The sequence below is a fragment of the Taudactylus pleione genome, unplaced genomic scaffold (assembly GCF_031769625.1).
Source record: "Taudactylus pleione unplaced genomic scaffold, aTauple2 ptg000103l, whole genome shotgun sequence".
Classification (NCBI taxonomy): Eukaryota; Metazoa; Chordata; class Amphibia; order Anura; family Myobatrachidae; genus Taudactylus; species Taudactylus pleione.
Window position 1 is genome coordinate 1623836 of NW_028284505.1, and position 13084 is coordinate 1636919.

The 13084-nt window shown below is 42.6% G+C and overlaps 1 protein-coding gene across 4 annotated transcripts in view; it reads right to left on the reverse strand.

The window, feature by feature from the left end:
- The window catches only part of TNNI3K (TNNI3 interacting kinase), an 840867-nt gene that overhangs the window by 383653 nt on the left and 444130 nt on the right, over positions 1–13084 (reverse strand). For all 4 annotated transcript variants that reach the window (XM_088470772.1, XM_088470769.1, XM_088470770.1 and 1 more), the window contains exon 18: positions 11593–11645. In XM_088470772.1, coding sequence (XP_088326898.1) covers positions 11593–11645 — 53 coding nt within the window. The remainder of the gene's footprint in view (positions 1–11592; positions 11646–13084) is intronic.

Sequence of the window (13084 nt, forward strand, 5' to 3'; positions counted from 1 at the left end):
GTAGGCAGCCATTTTCAAACTTGATGCAACAGCTGATATTTCTGCTAAGGTTTAGTGACCTAACTGATCTAGTGCGAAGAGTGAGTTTACTAGGATCTAGGGCATACCTTCCAATTGTCCTGATTTGGGTGGGATAGTCCTGATTTGAGGGATGTTTGTCCTGACTCGCCTGAAGTTTGTTCCTGCACACCTGGCAACTGAAGGAGTTTTTAGGGGTGGCAGGTTGGGGGATGCCTAGCACTTTGGAAGTATTAGGCATGCACTTGGGGAGTGGCCATGCCACTGTGACACGGATACACAACTTTATAGCGAGTAGCAAAGCCTCCTTTCGGCTGTGGCTCAATTTGGAACTTTAAATTACACTAGTGACAAATATTATTTGATAGGCTGCAATCACATAAATATTGGTTCAGCCCTCAAAATGGCTACCTACACAAAACTACCCCTGTTCTGTACATACTTCCTTACTCACCTGGAATGTCCAAGAGACTCCATGTTTTCAGAGAGGTTGACTCAACTCCCAAGAGAGCAAGGCCACCCTCCCAAATCCCTATTGTCATATTTTAGTCCGGATAGTAGCATTTCAAAGCCATTTGGTGGTTAGCCCTAGCAGCGTTGAAGTGCTGAACAGCCCAAGTCTTCACCAAGAACCACTGCAAAGCTACGGGGAACCCGCAGGTCGTGGCCCTCAAACTGCCCCCAAACATGGCTTGCTGCGATATGGAGGAGAGTTCTAGGTATAGTACAGAGTCTTGATTAGAGAGAATAGTCAACCTTGCCAAAAGTCCGGGTTACCAGCACTGGTTCTTAAATGGTAAACAGGCACAACGTCAAGGGCACAAACATGGGTTTAGAATCCAATCAACAAGAAAGGCCGAGTACAAAGAAAGAGCAATAACATTAAAGACACATGGGAGCTAAGAGAAACAACATACTACTCCGAGTAGGTCAGTGCTCAAAGTGAGCTTAAATAGGCTAGAGCTGATTTGAAATTGGCACCAGGGTGATGTCAATATCCAACACTTATCCCTTTAAATTATTATGGGCAATGCAAACTTTAACAGATAATGCCCTGGCCTAGTATAAATTATGCAAGAATAACCTGACCCAACCAATATCATGATTAGAAGAATGCGGACAATGTAGGCAACGCTCCTGACCCAACCAAACCAGGCGCGGCCATTCCACACCCATTTGTTGGTAGACCATACCTACTTCCATATATAGGTACTGTCCCCAAAAAACTGTAACTATCGGTAGGTACTAGCCCTCCTACATGACCCGTTCCATTAGCTACAAAATGCTCTGCTCCTGGACTTCCCACCTAATGTACGATTGTAGTCACTTGTGTTGAACTAGGTAATTGATGGGACAGGTGTTTCACCACAGGTGCCTGTAATCAAAAATTAAGAAGGAAGTCCAGGAGCAGAGCATTTTGTACCTAACGGAACGGGTCATGTTGGAGGGTCTGCACCCTTTACATAAAATCAACTTTATGTTCATCTACTAAAGTATTTCTCATCTTAGTGTCCTTTATGGCTTAAGTCAGTATTTCGCATGGGTCAGACACTATAACTAGCAATCTGCAATACAGGCTACTCCTGAGTGTGTTTGAAAGTGAGCTTGCTCTTACAATTGTTTTCACAAGGGTATTGTATATACAATATATATTGTGTATGAGGGCAGTGACAGTACTATGATTTCAAGCTTAGCTGACCAATGATCCAGTTTGCTCAGTGCTGTGTCTTGGTGAACTAAAAAGCGCCGTCTTTTAAACTGTACATGTCAAGGGGAGATAAAGGATACACACTATGAGCCATATCTAATTGGACGCGAGGTGGTGACTGCAAAAAAATCAAGCGGACCTCGCAGCCAATTTTGGATTATTGCGGCCAAAAAAAATGCAGCTTTGAAAACCCAGTGGTGCGTGAAAAAAAAACAGCAGACACAGCAGCTTCTCCCATGGCCCTACAGCTAGTGGGTCACGGCCTCCAGCTGTGACAGCCAGCAATATAAGAGCTGATAAGTTGCCAGGGACATGCAGGGTTGGGGCGAGCCACACAGAGGGGTGGGCTGCGCCGGAGGACACTTACTCGGCTGGACCTATTTCAAATGCTTTGTACCAGAGAGTCTTTCCCCTCTGTCATTGGGGAGGATGATGGTTTTTTTTTTTTATTACAGTAGGAGTTGGTTGTGAGGCAATTGCTCTGCTACACGACACCTACCTTTCCACTTCCCCCATAGTGTGAGACTGTGATTCGAGACACTGACTCATCATCTGTCTCTTTCCTTTGCAGAGCTGGGCTCCTCCCCTTCCTCCTTGCAGACAGTTACAGTACCTCCTCTCATTCCTCTGCAGAGTGGGGCTCCTCCCCTTCTCCTTGCAGACAGTTACAGTACCTCCCCTCATTCCTCTGAAGAGTGGTGCTCCTCCCCTTCCTCCTTGCAGACAGTGTTACAGTACCTCCCCTCATTCCTCTGCAGAGTGGGGCTCCTCCCCGTCTCCTTGCAGACAGTGTTACAGTACCTCCCCTCATTCCTCTGCAGAGTGGGGCTCCTCCCCTTCTCCTTGCAGACAGTTACAGTACCTCCTCTCATTCCTCTGCAGAGTGGGGCTCCTCCCCTTCTCCTTGCAGACAGTTACAGTACCTCCCCTCATTCCTCTGAAGAGTGGTGCTCCTCCCCTTCCTCCTTGCAGACAGTGTTACAGTACCTCCCCTCATTCCTTTGCAGAGCGGGGCTCCTCCCCTTCCTCCTTACAGACAGTGTTACAGTACCTCCCCTTATTCCTCTGAAGAGCGGGGCTCCTCCCCTTCCTCCTTGCAGACAGTGTTACAGTACCTCCCCTCATTCCTCTGCAGAGTGGGGCTCCTCCCCTTCTCCTTGCAGACAGTTACAGTACCTCCCCTCATTCCTCTGAAGAGCGGGGCTCCTCCCCTTCCTCCTTGCAGACAGTTACAGTACCTCCCCTCATTCCTCTGCAGAGTGGGGCTCCTCCCCTTCTCCTTGCAGACAGTTACAGTACCTCCCCTCATTCCTCTGCAGAGTGGGGCTCCTCCCCTTCTCCTTGCAGACAGTTACAGTACCTCCCCTCATTCCTCTGAAGAGCGGGGCTCCTCCCCTTCCTCCTTGCAGACAGTGTTACAGTACCTCTCCTCATTCCTCTGAAGAGCGGGGCTCCTCCCCTTCCTCCTTGCAGACAGTGTTACAGTACTCCCCTCATTCTTCTGCAGAGCGGTGCTCCTCCCCTTCCTCCTTGCAGACAGTTACAGTACCTCCCCTCATTCCTCTGAAGAGCGGGGCTCCTCCCCTTCCTCCTTGCAGACAGTGTTACAGTACCTCCCCTCATTCCTCTGAAGAGCGGGGCTCCTCCCCTTCCTCCTTGCAGACAGTGTTACAGTACTCCCCTCATTCTTCTGCAGAGCGGGGCTCCTCCCCTTCCTCCTTGCAGACAGTTACAGTACCTCCCCTCATTCCTCTGCAGAGCGGGTCTCCTCCCCTTCCTCCTTGCAGACAGTTACAGTACCTCCCCTCATTCCTCTGCAGAGCGGGGCTCCTCCCCTTCCTCCTTGCAGACAGTTACAGTACCTCCCCTCATTCCTCTGCAGAGCAGGATATTGTTGTTCCTCCAAGTTCCAACAGCTCCCATGTGTCAGAGGTGTGCCAGGGAAGTGCTGGCTGAATGATACACATAGCAAGGTAATGAGCTGTGGGGAGTGAGCTGAATGGCTGAGGGAAGTTAATGATGAGGGAGTCAGGTATGATCATATGGTAGAGGGGTTTAATAATCTTAGCAGTTATGTTCATGCATGACTGGCCCTGTGTGCATTAAATCCAACCCCTGCAATACCTTTATTATTGTACTATATGCACCAGGTGGGGGCACTGCAGGGGGACCTGTGCCCACCTCAACTGGCAGTGCCACTGAACTTAAAGTTCTTACCCGAGCACTGCCTGAGTGATATGGCTGGGCATGGCTCTCTTCCTTCTCTCTGTAGCTTTCTTATGACTGACTGTCCCTGTCTTCTGTCTGTCTCTCCTTCTTCTCTTAGTCTCTTCCCTCTGTCTTCTCTCTTTCTGTCTCTTCCCTCGCTGTCTCTCTTCCTACTGTCCTCTCACATCCTCTGTCTGTCTCTTCCCTCTTTCTCTTTCTCCTATCTGTGTCTCTGCCAGTATTGTGTTTCTGTTGCATATATGTAGCGTTCCCGCTAGGCTGTTTTAGTGGGGCACGGCGCCCTGCCCTCTTTCTGGAAGGCAAAAAGCGCCCTGAAACCACTGGCCAACTCCCATCCAGATACTAGCGCGGACTACTCCACTAGATCATCAGTAGCTGGTACTCTCACACTGGACCTCTCCCATTCAAATACCAGTGCGTATTACGCCATCGGTCCAGCCTCACGGGGCTTTCCCTTTTCCAGGATATCAACCCAGTGTGTCTGACTGTACAATTGTGTGGTTATCCACAATGGCTGCCTACACCTGGTAATTGTAACAGCTTCTATTTATCCCAATATAATTTTATTTTTGTTCACAGCATCCTTTATATTCATTGAAGCGACAGTGCTTATGCTAATATGACGTCAAACTTTTATTGTGTTTTTATTGAAATTGGTTTTCAAGTGACAGTTAGATAAAACCTGTATGATATTAGAATTTTATAAATATATGTTTAGATGGTCTCATATGCTTGCATTGGTTTATATTGCATCAAAACAATGAGTATGAATGAGTCTAACATCTTCTAAATACAGTATCCCATGATTAATATCACTTTTTTTTGTATTTGTTGTTTGCTTTTTGATACTTTTTGTACATTATTGCATGTGACTGGCCCCTCTGGATAGTTTCCCCTCAGTTCACTTAAAACATTTTGTAAAGGAAAATAATGGATGAAAGCATTTATAGAGTAAGACCATATTCCTCACTCTGTAAGCTGCAGAACTATTTATGCAGTGAGTATCCTGTTAGTCGCTTTTCATTTTACCCTTGTATGTCTTATTTTCACGTATTGCTAATGCACATTGTAAGCTATAAAGTATGAAGTGCACCCAAGATGGCTGCCTCGTCTGGTGCTCTCTTGTGTAGAATAAACAATGCATGGTTCTGGTGATTTAGCAAGGATCTCTCCTAGTATTTTCCCCAATTATGTGTCCTCTCTTGACTTGCATTAATCTCCTACATACAATTCTTGATCACTTATTACTCAGAGGCATCGATCCAATCTCATCATGTCTCCTCCATAAAGCCCTCTCATTTGCATGGTCACCTCAGTGTTTAGGCTCTAAGCCTGCAGATCTCACACCTCTACCTGTACTTTATCTAAGCTGAGCCTTCATCCTCTCAGCCTCCCCACCACCATATTGCCTCCATTACCAACTCTGCTCTCATTTAGCTCACCAGGCCTCACTTCAGCCTCTTCTACTTTTGAGAGCATTTTATTCATAAAAATAAAGACAACCAAGCAGAAATATATATTTTTAAAAAATATTTAAGCTTTTATTTCAAGTAATATATAAACTTTTGTTTTATTTATTCTGCATTAAAAAAATAGAGCATTCTGGACCAAGATTGATCCAGAATTCTTACACTCTTGTCCTATAAGAGGAACAAGATGGCGGAAACCTCATGACTCACAAAGAATCATCCTTCAGCGCTCAGGAGAGGAAAAACCCCCTGTGGAGGAAACCTCTGGGGACCCATGGCTGAAGGACTGCCCGTCCCTCTAGGCATTAAGAGGCTATGCAGAGTTTGCCCAAATCAACCACCCACCACTAACCGTGCATAACCTGTGATCCCTTCTGTCACCTCAGTCTGCTACTTTAACCTATTACCCGGCCGGTGATAAACGCATCTGCACGTCGATGGCGAGCGCATGTCCACGGTGATAGATAGAAAAGAGAGTGACAGACAGGAGAAGTGGGCATGGGAGGGGGAGAGACAAGTCAGAGACACATAGAGCTCCATGTAAGAAAGAGTCATGATCCCTTTAGTACTCATTTCTGGTGCTAATAGGGGTGATGACTGCAATGTTATATTCAGCAAACAGCTCTAACACTGTTTCTGATGTCCCCACAGGGTTTGAGCTCTATGCGCATACACAGACAGTCGTCACGTATGTACATTAGTCAGTGACCCATCGCCGGCAGCTTTAGGCTGCCAGCAACACAGCAGAGGATGCAGCGGAGGAGGAGGACACCGCTGGGCCTCGCTGGACAGGTAAGTGATGGTAAATACTAGCAGCATATTCGTATGTATCACAGTGACACAAAACAAAATATGCCACTGGCATTTATTATCACTCTTACATGGAGCCCAAACTATGATCTAGATGTAACATTTACTAATGACAGTATTGGATAAATACAAATAACTAAAGCACAATATGCTGTAATTCTCTCACACCTCTGCACATTAATAACAATGGAACAGTCCGCAATACTGGCATACCAGGCTTAGGAGTGTAAAGGAATTAATTAGGAACAGTATAGTCCCATCCAACACTCACCTGGAGCACTGTGTAAAGGAATTAATTAGGAACAGTATAGTCCCATCCAACACCAACCTGGAGCACTGTGTAAAGGAATTAATTAGGAACAGTATAGTCCCATCCAACACCAACCTGGAGCACTGTGTAAAGGAATTAATTAGGAACAGTATAGTCCCATCCAGACAGTGTCCACCCAGGATGCAGCCACTTTGGGCTGTAATGACACTGTCCCACTAGGTGTGAGGTTCTGTATTTATCCAATACTGCCCTGTCCCCGCGGTCACCAGTCATATTACAGTAGTCACGCTGTCTGCCGACGCATAGAACTAAGCTGCCCTTATCTCTGTCCAGTCACTAACCTTATGGAGTATCCCCTGCTGGTGTGTGGTGCAGTGTCAGTGAGCTGGTAGTGTATGAGAGAGGCAGCAACAGCAAAGCCCTGATACAGGCAGTTACCATTATGACATCACAGCATGACCTCACAGACTCCAACAGGCAGGCCAAGACTGGTTATTTCTGGTTTGAGGCCCCTGGTGTCTTTTGTATGACTGGCCTAAGGGAAATGGGATGTCACTCCTAAATTACAACTATTACATTCACATCAGATTATTATTATTATTTTTTATGGCGGGGTTTCCCTATTAATTTTTGGCTACTGTATATAGGGCTTTGTATGAACCCAAATTCACTGGTTACGGTTTACAAAAAAAAAAAATTCATGCAAAAATGAATTCCAGTATAAAATACATTATCAGTACAGGTATGTAATATATCAGTGTATCATTTACAATCCTTTGGGGAGCATTATATATGTAAATCAAATCACATTCAGCACCATGCTTATATAAAACCCAAAAATGATATAAACAAACTGAAATCAATAGCGCCTCTATATAAAGAAGTAAAACTTTACGTTGTTTTTTAATGTTAGTGTATCAGTGATCACCTCAATTAAGGATTGAGCACTGTTTATGGCACTGACCTTCCTCAGACGTATTGTGATACTTTCAATTAAACGTCATATTGGCCATAAAACTCAGCACTACATTCTCTCCCTTCCCCATTAGGATCTGCAGAGCAGCTATGGAAAGTGTTGTCCAATTGTTAAGTAGAACTTTGTTTAGAAAAAAATATATATACTAAAATATTATAATAGTTGTCAAAAACCATAAGGGCAGCAAGTGAGCAGACCTATATAAGGTGACCACAGGCTGCATCTGGGACCTCCGGGACTCTGCTGGATGGAAGACAGAAATCACTGCAGCACATTAAACAGCTGAAATGGATGAGTTCATGTTTGTGACTGCAGTAACCAGTCAGGAAAGCACTGGCATGGGCCTGCGTGATGGGAGGGGCTATTCTAAGTGCACCAATCACACCAGGGTATATCTGTGGGATGTATTATGGTGCATATACACCGTCAGATTTTCTTTCAGATTTGAACGATAACAATTTAGAAAATCGTTCAATCATTTCATATCTGTAAGAAAATCTGACGTGTGCTTGCAACAATGAACGATGCGCGTTCCCATTTGTCAGATAATGATATCTGACATCGTCTATGTTTGCACAAAAGAAAAAAGAGAAAAAAGTATTCCTATCATGGGGCACTCCAGGACAAATACATGAAATGTTGTTATTTTCACCTAATCACCAGATATAACAACAATAATGACCCATGGAATAAATTTAAAACGTAACTTTTAATCAATCCATGGATTGGATACAGCGAAATAAATTCTCAGTATATTATTATTGTTTTTTATCTATATATAAAACCATGAAAATAATAGTGCCACCTTGAAATGTTTAATTAATATTTAATTATGCGGACTAACTACATCAAATTGAGTGTAGTTTTACGTCTCTCATGGGCGTCTGTAGACAATGGACATATATAATATCAGTGTATGCTATATCCCTATTAGTGGAGAACCAATAATATTGCCTTCACTGTTTTATTCTAAAATACGGCAAATGCAGAGAAGGGATTAATCAATCCACTGCTACATACTGGATACCATATGGATATGATGCACTCACTATTGCTAACATACCATTGTAGGCTAATATTACTTATTATTCCCTGCTTGTAGATAAGTATTGTTATTAATGCATTGTATATTTCCTGCTGCAGCTATTACTAGATCAAAATCCTGTGCTCAGTTATTAGACATATCGTATAATAAGCTACCATGAAAATATATGGTGCAGTTTTATGTCCAATAAGATCATTTAGTGACTTAATATCATGTATCCCTTATTATAACCATCTTACTTGTATCCACTATCCTTAAAACTGGATAAGATCGATATTGTGGATACAAGATGTCCAATTGCACTGGTATATTATTATTATGAGCTTATATGATTCTAGTAATTCACTAGCTGCAAATAATTCACATCTGCGCTCTCCTATCCTCCATTGGCAGGGGTTAATATTATACTATATTTAATCTTAAAGGTGCAGATGTTGACAATCAGATTGTTTAGCAGATGATTTAAACAGAGATTTAATTTGCACCAAAATAGCTTTGCTATGTTATCGATGCAGGTATCGTAGTTGTATAACAATGTATCCAGTAGTCTCCAACTTAATATCTGACATGAATGTTTTAAAATAACTGTAAATGCTGGGTCACATTCGCCCGCTGATCAATGTCCCATATGTCTAACAGACGCCCATACCATTAGGAAAATATTTTATACTCGGTGGTCACAACATAAACACACACACTATACACGCCAGACAGCGGGCATCGCGCTTCTACTGACGCGCGTTTCGCTGTATGGCTTAATCATAGGAGCAACCCCTGCCAATGGAGGATAGGAGAGCGCAGATGTGAATTATTTGCAGCTAGTGAATTACTAGAATCATATAAGCTCATAATAATAATAATATACCAGTGCAATTGGACATCTTGTATCCACAATATTGATCTTATCCAATTTTAAGGATAGTGGATACAAGTAAGATGGTTATAATAAGGGATACATGATATTAAGTCACTGGATGATCTTATTGGACATAAAACTGCACCATATATTTTCATGGTAGCTTATTATACGATATGTCTAATAACTGAGCACAGGATTTTGATCTAGTAATAGCTGCAGCAGGAAATATACAATGCATTAATAACAATACTTATCTACAAGCAGGGAATAATAAGTAATATTAGCCTACAATGGTATGTTAGCAATAGTGAGTGCATCATATCCATATGGTATCCAGTATGTAGCAGTGGATTGATTAATCCCTTCTCTGCATTTGCCGTATTTTAGAATAAAACAGTGAAGGCAATATTATTGGTTCTCCACTAATAGGGATATAGCATACACTGATATTATATATGTCCATTGTCTACAGACGCCCATGAGAGACGTAAAACTACACTCAATTTAATGTAGTTAGTCCGCATAATTAAATATTAATTAAACATTTCAAGGTGGCACTATTATTTTAATGGTTTTATATATAGTTAAAAAACAATAAAAATATACTGAGAATTTATTTCGCTGTATCCAATCCAAGGATTGATTAAAAGTTACGTTTTAAATTTATTCCATGGGTCATTATTGTTGTTATATCTGGTGATTAGGTGAAAATAACAACATTTCATGTATTTGTCCTGGAGTGCCCCATGATAGGAATACTTTTTTCTCTTTTTTCTTTTGTGGATATTTACTTTATTCCTGGGTGCACCCCCCTTTTTGTGAGATACGCAACAATTGCTAATTATTTATAAGGGATAGGACAATATCATAATATTATGATGGAGTATTAGGAGTCTGTGCGGATCTTGTTGACTCCTCATCGTCTATGTTTGCAGTAAGATTTGGGTGATATCGTTCATGAAATCGTTAAAATCGTTGTAAAAATCGTTCAGTCGTTCATCTGACACATGTGACAGTGTGTATGCACCATTATTCATATATACATACATAGATGCTAAGTACCACATTTTATTAGGAGAATGTTGCTTAGAAGGGTCCCAGGCTGACAACCAACTTTATTTAATCACATCATTAATACAACAGGCTACAGCCCTGGGGTCCAGGCAGCTCACCTCCATTTGCTATTGCCATGTTATGACTATGACTGATGGCCTCTCCAGCTTCATTCCAGGTGAGAAGATTTAGGTCCCCTTCTGGATGAGCATTGGGAAACTATTCTATGCACCCTGCGACGTGCTACTATGTCGGCGCTGTTTCTACAGATTAGCTTTATATGTTACATTTATTACTCCCTGCAGGGTGGCTGCATTTGGAGGTGCCTTGTTCAGTAGTGTCAGACCCTCCAACATGACCCCTTCCACCAGGTACAAAATGCTCTGCTCCTGGACTTCACACCTAATTTATTATTCCTTTTCACCTGTATTGAACTGGTTAATTGATGAGAAGAAGGTTTCATCACAGGTGACTGCCATCATAAATTAGGTAGGAAGTCCCGGAGCAGAGCACTTTGTACCTGGTGGAAGAGGACATGTTGGACGGGTCTGTATTGTATCTATAACGGGTGCACAGGGACCCCTGGGACCAGGGGGGCTCACAACCCACATCCTACTCTCATTAACAACACTTATCCTGAGCGGAGCCTGAGGCCACCTGAGAGGAATCCTCCAGGAAAATAGTGCCGATACCATTCTCCATGAGATATGTACATGCGGGGTGGACTCTAGCACAGTGCGCACGCACCAGGGGGTTGGGGGGGGGGCTTACTTGGACACTGCAGACCAGCCCCACAACTCATATAAGATGTAAAAGCAGAAACATGTAAATGCATTTTGAAGTGCACTTATACACCACCCTTCCTACTCTCCAACATGACCTGTTCCATTAGGTACAAAATGCTATGCTCCTGGACTTCCCACCTTTTGTATGTGTTGAACTGGGTAATTGATGAGACAGGTGTTTCACCACTGGTGGCTGCAATCATACATTAGGTGGGAAGTCCAGGAGCAGAGCATTTTGTACCTAATGGAACGGGTCATGTTGGAGGGTCTGCAGGTATGCCTCATTATAGGTAGCAGGTATATATTCCATGTTACCCGGTAGGTAATTAGCAATCATGCGTATGTACAGTATAGTAGGGGACTACTCACCTCCAAAGTCAGCGACCACGGCGTGACCATCTTCATAGAGGAGAATGTTGTGGCTGAAATGGGAAATACATAGGGTTGCATCAAATTTTACTCCTCTAAGTGTTCAAAGTCAGTCTAGGACTTGTAGTTCTCTGCACTAAGACACCTCATAAGCATTTAAAAGCACTGTGCTTTATTAGCTTATCTTGCTTAATGTTTGCCTTCTGTTTGATTATATGTATGGAGCAGTCCAATGTACAGAGCTTTTGTTTTAATTCATGAAGTTTGTAAAGGTTCTCAAGACACTTAATGTTACAGTACACGCGGATACATTGCATAGCTTAGTCCATTATGATCTTTAATGTAACATTATTGGTGACAATGTAGGGGGTACTTGGTACTAGTGGTTTGGGTGGGGTTTAAGGCATCAAAGCATGTTTGCCCACATGATCCAATTATATAAATCCAAATAAATAGTATAGCATACAGATATGGCAAAGTGACAACTGTGAGCTATAAGGTAACTTTTCAACATAAAAAAAAGATATGTAAACTCATAGCAAAACAAACAAAATAGGCAAAAACGTTTTGCTAAGAAAATAAATGCAACATTCAATCCAATCTGCTCAGATCCCTCTTCGCATTCCCGGAACTCGTTCTGATAGGAAGGAGTGGTGATCCGAAAAGATGGCGCTTGTTCTCGCAACGCAAACTCTGAAAACTTTCAGTTTTTGGAGTTTGGGGAATATCAGGTGGTCCATTTGGGACCCCTGATAATGAATGGCCTGGTAACTAATATATGCGGAAACTAGCGTTTCGGCATGGTCACCAGGCCATTTATTTATGATGAATAGGCCCCTCAGAGTGGCGAGACCTAATGTCCATGTCACAAAACAGAAGTCTTTAGCACAGCACTTCCATTTACAATTTCTCTCAACAGGCCTCTGAGCTGTTCCCCAGGCAGTAATAGACTAACTATAGAGACTGATATACCCTTTATCAGCCTCTCGCACTTTCCTCAAAAAAAAAAATAGTTGTTTGTGAAATAGCAAAGTTCATTGAAGTTATGCAGATGAAAGTATACACGAATGCAGGAGTATTGTAGTTTTCATAAAGTGCTTCAGGAAATTCTTAACATCTAGGGAGAGATATGCAAATCAGACATGTCACAACTCACTTTATTGATACAATAGTAGTCTCCCAATTGCAATGAAATATGTATAGAAACCTTTTCCCAGCAGTGCGGCTAATTCAGAGTCCACGGATTCATAATTAAATATTTCCAGTGATAAAAATGCAGAAGGATCATTAAGGAAGTTGCAGGTCAACAGCCACAATGATATTTTGTGATGTCATGCGCCTATTTAGGAGGTGTGGTTAAGCCTGTTCTAGTGCCATTTACATATTCAAGGCTGCAGATTACGTGGCTGCAATTTTTTGCCGCTTTTGTGGATCTTGGTGGATCAGCGTTTGTTGACGCAAACCAATTTTTACACATTCTCAGAAGCGCACG